General features: G+C 39.8%; 1 protein-coding gene across 1 annotated transcript; it reads left to right on the top strand.

Annotated features, from left to right (window-relative positions):
• Positions 1-6,124: 6,124 nt before the first annotated feature.
• On the top strand, positions 6,125-7,078 carry LOC121442103 (olfactory receptor 6P1). The gene has a single exon (XM_041643577.1). It carries the CDS (start codon positions 6,125-6,127, stop codon positions 7,076-7,078), a length of 954 nt encoding a protein of 317 aa, XP_041499511.1.
• The last annotated feature ends 532 nt before the right edge of the window (positions 7,079-7,610 follow it).

The raw sequence follows: 7,610 nt of genomic DNA, 5'->3' as shown, positions 1-7,610 counted from the left end.
ATAAGGTTGCAAAGCTCTTGACTTTCCCTGGGTGTCCAGGCTGCTTAAGTTCTGGCAAATCTTAATTATTCACCATCTCATAGTGAATGCCCTGCTGTGATTTCTTAGACCTATGCTTTACAATTATGAAAATGGTAAGCAATAAATGTTTTTAAAATGTTTGCTAGTGTAAGTATATTCTCAGGCATAGAAATGCTTTCATCTCTTTTCGTTACAATTGAATACAATGGTGACATACTATGGAATATGGGGTGATACTTTAACCCATGTTTAAATATGTTAAAAATTGACAAAAGAGGGATAATTAGCCTTTCCTTACCATGTCTTTGGGTCTGGAGACTTTGACCTCCTTTCTATAGTCTTTCATTAAATAAGTAATAAGTTGTTGCAAATAATAGTCAGCCAGTTGTTCTGTAGAACATGAGATCCTAGTGCTTCTGTTAAACCACATTGGGTCCTCATCCAAACTCTCTCCTTCCCCCTTTCCCCTATACTTTCTCATCTCCAGCAAACACTATTTCATTCTCTTCTACTTTGCGATCAACATTTTTAGCTCCACATATGAAGAAGCACATACAGTGTCTGTCTTTCAGTGCTAGCTAATTTCTTCCATTTTGCTGAACTGGTAGTTTCCTTCTTTTATATAATTTAACAATATGCCATTGTGTGTGTGTGTGTATAAATGATTACATATATTATATATAGTCATAATTTCTCAGTCAATTATTACTTATATGCGTGTGTGTGTGTACGCTTGTGCTTGTGTGTGTGACTATGAATGTAAGTATGCCAAAGGAAACCTCCTCTCTGATGTTGGTCCTCACCTTCCGCCTTGTTTGAGACAGCATTTGTTTCTCACTGCTGCAAACCCCGAACTAGCTCACCTATGAGCTTCTGGGGTGGTCCCTGTCTACACTTACCTCTCTGAAGACACACCACTGAGATTGCAGAAGCACAGTGCTCTCTCAGCCTTACATGGATCCTAGCGATTTGAACTTAAGTCTTCTTCAAAAGCATGGTGCTCTCTCAGCTCTACATGGATCCTAGAGATTTAACCTCACATCCTTCTACTTGCTCCACATACACTTTACTCAGTGATCCATGTCCCTGTTCCCTAAAGTCCTGTCTTGAAGAACAAAGGAACTGATTAAACACCGCAAATATTGTGTATATTTCAGCAAGAAACAAAAAAGTATGCAAGCATGTCTTTCTGGTGTGAACTTTATTTGCTTTTGAATATCCCCATGTAAGTCAGATAGCTGAATACATGGTGAATCTAGTTTTATCGCAATAGAGATCTCCACACTGTCTACCACAGTGGCTATACTATTTCTCATCCCAAAAACCACAATAAGATTTATTTCTTCCACAGCATTGCCAGCATTTCTGGCTCAATACTGGGTGTTCTAAGTGTAGTCGTATGATACCTTATCATGGTTCCACATTCATTTCATAGAAATATGTTTAAGTAGGAATGTAATAAAACTCTGGAGGTCTGCAAATATATTGGACAGGGCAGAAATTTAAGGAAAAACTTAAAAGCTAAGAAGTGGTAAGAGGTAGGAAATGACCTTGTTATGCTTAAGGGAAAACATTCCTGGGCCTAAAGCCAAAGCTACTATGTCTATATATGAACAGACGAAATTGAATGTGATTTTGAAATATAAACTGATAAACTCTGCCTTTCATCAGCTGTCAACACTTAACTTTTTGTCTCATTTCCCTGGATGATCTACAAGACAGAAGTAAAGTTTGCTCCTACAGCAGGATTATTTGTGTTTAAACCAGGCCCACCGTATCTCAGATGCATGCTCTTTAAAAGAAAATATTATCTTTCTATATTTGCTGTAAATAGAGATAAAGGTACTTTTGATCATTGTGCTGTTGTGAGCACTGTCAGCACTCAACAAATATTCAGAGCCTGCTACAGGCTACCATGTTCCACTGGAATGTCTTCCTTACATGCCAGTGACTTCAGTCGTCCCCACATAAGGAACTACTATATCATTTGCTAGGGAGTTAATGTTCCTTTTATGTTTATCCAAAGAAGAACTGAAGGAAATTGGGAACCAGGTGATCTTAGCTTTCTCTGGAAACTTTCTGTTGGAGGGCTTTGATAGTGTGTCTTCAGATGAAGGCCCTGTTACTTCCTGTGCAACAGCATCCTCACAGTCCCAGACATGGGGTGTGCAAGTTTCCCATCTGTAGCATGCAGGAATTTGGAGCTGATTAGGAATTCAGGCAGGTTTGCTGATGTAAATAGCCAAATTGGATCAAGAGACACTTATATTTTCAGGTCCATATGCCCATGGAATCACAAAGTTATTATAAAATAATAAATTGTTTCACTCTGTGGACAAATTACCTTCAACAAGGAAATGTATTTGGAGGATTTCTCAAGACATACACACACACACACACACACACACACACACACACACACACACACCACTATTCATTTCTACTTAGAATTTAAGTCACCAAGTAAGAAGAGTGCATTTTAAGATATTGTCAACGTGTCGGTTAAAATGTCAGGCTCCTCTGTCCTGTCACATTCTGACAGCATGGTGAAGCCTAGATATCATGAAAGTTCTGGAGTACAAGCAGGAAGAAATAACGGGTTCCCAGAAGCAAGAGCAAACAGATTTGAAAAAACAAAAAAGCACAGCTAAACATGAGGTTAGCACCCATGGGGCCCAAACAGCCTGAAGCAAATGAAGCAAACTGAATCCTGTACTGGGGAGTTCACGTCAGGCAGTCTCTTCACAAAGCAGACTGCAGAGAAGGGAAGAAAACGTGACCCAACTCATATCATGGCTCAGACTTCCTTGGCTGGAGGAAATGTCCTTGACCACGCTGGATAGCAGCAGGATTTTGTTGTCAGCCTCAGGAGAGGGTGAGGAGAAGTGACTCCAGGGAGGGGTGGGGAGTTGGGATGATAGCCACCTTTGAGCTCTGGATATGTAGATAATTTCAGTCATGGTGGGCTTCAGGGAGAAAGTGGTGTCAACCCATCTGAAGTGAAGGAGAGAATGGGTTTGCTGTGTCCCTTCCCACTCTCTTTTTAGTTCCAATGTTTCTGTTCCTTTGTGTTTTAAGAATAGCCTTGGACAAGTTGGAATTTTAATTCGGTTTCATATAGTGCCGGCACCAAATGTAATAAAAGTTACATTTGTGTTTGCTTCAGTTTTTTTAATTTTATAAAACATGTATCTGAATGAAGCTGTGTAAGATGATGATAGATCCACACATACAAACAAGACTGAGATCCACTGTACTGATGTGTGGTGGGAGCTTATTGCATCTTAGCCACTGCTATGTACAGTGTCTAACTGTTCACAGGGAACAGTGTACAATGTTACATGGGGATGGGGCAATAAAAGAGTGTTTCTTGGTAAACCTCTCATCACTCCTGCTTCTTCAGCATCTGAGCTTACCCACCTCACTCTGAAGGGTCTGCCAGCCTGCCCTAACTCTTGGGCAAGTATCTAGTTCATTATTTCACTGATTTCCAAATTGAGTTTAATGGATATTTGGGGGTACATTTTACCTCCAAGATCGAGGTAGGAAATAGTATGAACCTCATCATCCAACTTCCTCAGCAGTACTTCCTAAAATCAATCTGATTCAGGAAGAGCCTTTTTTTTCTTTCCAACTTTCCTGTTCAAAATCGATTTCTTCTTCTTGATTAGGACAGGCATAGCTTGAGTATTACGGTCTGAAAGGGCCCCAGAGTGTAAATTAGTGTCAGGGTCAATCAGAATTGAAACAATGAAGGACAGATAAGGAGGTAGCAAATTCTCCTGTGAACTAATCGAGTTGTCAGCTAATAGATCAATTCAAATAGTTCTGATGATAGATTACTGTGTAATTTCTGCATATACCTAATAAAAAGTTGAAACAATTTGGTGCTGTTCCCATAGCAAAGCAAATTTTATTCTCAGAGCCATTGGTGTCACTTTGGGGGATTTAATTTTTCTCAGTGTTTAGAGTTCCACAGTGAGATGCAAGAATAGAATTGTTGCTGGAATCTTTCTCATTTGGGATAATATGTAGCCATGGTTGCATATAAAAATAAAAATATTCAATCTACGTTAAAAGAAGATAGCTTTTCAATAAAATTTTAATATTGTAACAATACAATTTTCCAAACTTTGAAAGATATTATACTGTTAGGGCTAAATGTATACTAATTATGCAATATGTAGAGAAAATCTTTTATGATGCGCTTGTAATTCTAAAAGCTCAGAAACAAACAAAAGAACACATAGACAGATACAGAGAAATCAATAAAAGAATTGCACACACACACACACACACACACATATATATATATAAAATCATGGATTGCAAATCCTGTGATATACTGGGTGTTGATATTACTATTTGCATTAATTTACATAATTTAAAACAGGTATTAATGGATACCATAGCATCAATATTTAGATGCCTCAAATAGATGGAGAGGTGACGTAGTGGTTTCATTTAGATTAGTATTTCCTGTGCGCTAAGATTAGGGTCCTTTAACTATGTAAGTGTCTGGTTAAAATGGTTAGCAACCTGATGTACCACATTTTCAAATTTATTTGAAGAAGAAATGTGACACGCACAAATCCCTCTGATCATGGAAATGATTGTGTCAAGTATATGATGCTAACATAATCCAAATTTGTAACATTTCCAGCAATCTCTTGGAGAAGTCAGGTCTCTGGCAGTGTTGATAGGAGACCAGGGAAGCACAGTAGCATGGTTAACTTGAGTAAAATGAACTCATACCTTGTAGGCTACCATTCTATTACATAGATTTGGTGGCTCAGGATGATATTTATTTCTCAGAGTCCTTCATGTTAGAAGTCTGAAACCTGCACTACTTTTCTAAACACCAAGGTACTAGGAGAGTTGTGATCCTTTCAGAAGCTCTGAGACGATAGTTCCTTTGTCAGGTTTTCCAGCTTCTGGTAGCTGCTGCTGTTCCTTGGTCTGTAAGGCCAGTCACATCTTCAAATCCCTGAGTTCTGTCTTCATGCTATCTTCTCATCTGTAGTTCGGCCTCAGATTTCCTGCTTGTCTTCTTTAAAAGTCTCTTGTGGTTGGATGTTAATTCAGAACAGTCTCTATATCCAGTAATTACTAATTTAAATTATTTACCTCAATCACACTCTCAAAACCTTTGTAACAGTCACAGGGAACAGGGATTAGAACAGGCAAAGCATTTTTGTTTCAGTTTCCTAATAAGCTTAGCTACAGTTGTATTCCAGGCAGTGTGCATTCACGTGTGTGTATGTGTGTGTTCATGTGCCCATGTGGATATAACATGCAGAGTCGAAACATTTTTAACACAAAATCTATGTTTTCTAACACAGTTTCTTGAACTATTGACTTCAAGCTTCCTGCCTCACCCTCTTGCGTAGCTGGGAGAACAGGTATCTCCACTCTGTTTGGCATGGGCATCCAGTCACCCTAGTTCTAGAAATGACAGACGATGATTCTGGCACAGGAAAGACTTTTTTTTTTTTTTTAACTGAAGCTCTTTCCAAAGATGCCTCGTCTGAGAACTGGGTTCTTTTCCCATGTGTAGTGAATACATTTCAAAGCACTACTTCCTGCTTTGCTGTCTTGAAATGCAGCTCCAGCAATCACTGAGTTCTCTCGACCTCCTAGTGACCTTCTCTTCAGTGACAAGCCCCAAGGATTCACCTTGGTGTCCTTTTATTAGTCATTCATCAAACATTGTGAATCATTGTGTAAAGTGCTCCGGGGCTTGAGATCTTGCAATTGTTCCTGGGGAAAGACAGAGAAGAGCATCTCATAGATTTTAAGTATAGTTGAAAACCAATACTCAAAATACAAAAGCTCCTTCTGAAGTCTCTCAGCAAGCCTTCGCTGAATACCTGATGTAGTTGAGGTCATTAGTTACCAACTAGTATCTTCAAGTCTGAGAACTTTTTCCTTAACACACAGGAGTAAAGTAAGGCAAGAAATACATAACAAGAATTGGTGGTATGGGGAATCATTGAATGTCAGTGGGTTTATAACCTTTTTGAGGATGTTCTGGCTTTGACACACCTATGTTTTAGTCTTTTTACTCCTGTTGCCTTTGCAGGCAACCAAGTGGACGGACGCTATGAGAAATTTAAGTGGAAGCCGCGTGGAGGAGTTCGTCTTGGTGGGCTTTCCTACCTCGCCACCCTTCCAGCTACTCCTCTTTGTCTTCTTCTTTGCAATTTATCTGTTGACATTGCTGGAGAATATACTCATTGTTTCTACAATCTGGCTCACCCCGAGCCTTCATCGCCCCATGTACTTCTTCCTTGGTCACCTCTCCTTCCTGGAACTATGGTATATCAATGTTACTATTCCCAGACTCTTGGGAGCCTTTCTTACCCAGGACGGCAGAGTCTCATACATAGGTTGCATGACCCAGCTCTACTTCTTTATTGCTTTAGCCTGCACTGAATGTGTCCTGTTGGCAGTTATGGCCTATGACCGCTACCTGGCCATCTGTGAACCCCTTCGTTATCCCAGCCTCATGCCTCCCAGCCTGTCCACTCGCCTTGCAGCTGCTTCCTGGGGAAGTGGTTTCTTCAGTTCCATGATGAAGCTACTTTTCATTTCTCGACTATCCTACTGTGGGCCCAATGTCATCAACCACTTTTTCTGTGATATTTCCCCACTGCTCAACCTCACCTGCTCAGACAAAGAACAAGCAGAGCTAGTAGACTTCCTGCTAGCACTCGTGATGATTCTGCTACCTCTGGTGGCTGTGGCCTCCTCATATGCTGCCATCATTGTAGCCATTCTGAGGATCCCTACTGCTCAGGGACGCCACAAAGCCTTCTCCACCTGTACCTCCCATCTGACAGTGGTTGTCATCTACTACTCCTCCACTCTCTTCACCTACGCACGGCCTCGAGCCATGTACACCTTCAACTATAACAAGATCATCTCTGTGCTCTACACTGTCATTGTACCATTCCTCAACCCAGCCATCTACTGTTTAAGAAACAAAGAGTTGAAAGATGCCTTCAGGAAGACCATACTGGGAAGATGCCACCATCCTAGGGAAGTTCCAGATTGACGCATGACAGATCCCAACAGAGGGGGAAAGAAGTCTCATTGAGGATTTGACTAGTCATCACAGAATGACCTTATAGGAAAGATCAACATCAATTAGTAAACACTTTAAATACTATCTGGGATTCTCCTAATACATGTGAAAATTAATAAATTAATGATTTTGTTCATCCATTTCCAAACTGTTCGGATTAAATATACAAGAGTTACTTAGATGGAAGGTTTCAAAGGGAGATTTCCTAATACCATGCTTTTCCATTTTGAGTTTTTGTTTGGGTTTTTTTTTTCTCTTACCAGTTTTTGTCTATTTTAATTTTGATTTTGTTTTGTTTTGTTTGGGAGATTTTTTTAGAGAAAGACAGAGAAAAAGAGCATGAAGTTAGATGGGTAGGGAAGTAGTAAGAATCTGAAGGAGGTTGGAGAGGGAAATTCATAATTAAAGCACATTGTATGAAAAATTTTTAACTAGTTCTTTTGTTTTTTATTGATTGTATTGAGCTATACATTTTTCTCTGCTCCCCTCCCTGCCTGTACCC

The sequence above is a fragment of the Microtus oregoni genome, unplaced genomic scaffold, assembly GCF_018167655.1.
Source record: "Microtus oregoni isolate MIOR12 unplaced genomic scaffold, Mior012 000086F_ref0000336, whole genome shotgun sequence".
NCBI lineage: Eukaryota > Metazoa > Chordata > Mammalia > Rodentia > Cricetidae > Microtus > Microtus oregoni.
This window is presented reverse-complemented; position numbering and strand designations above follow the sequence as displayed.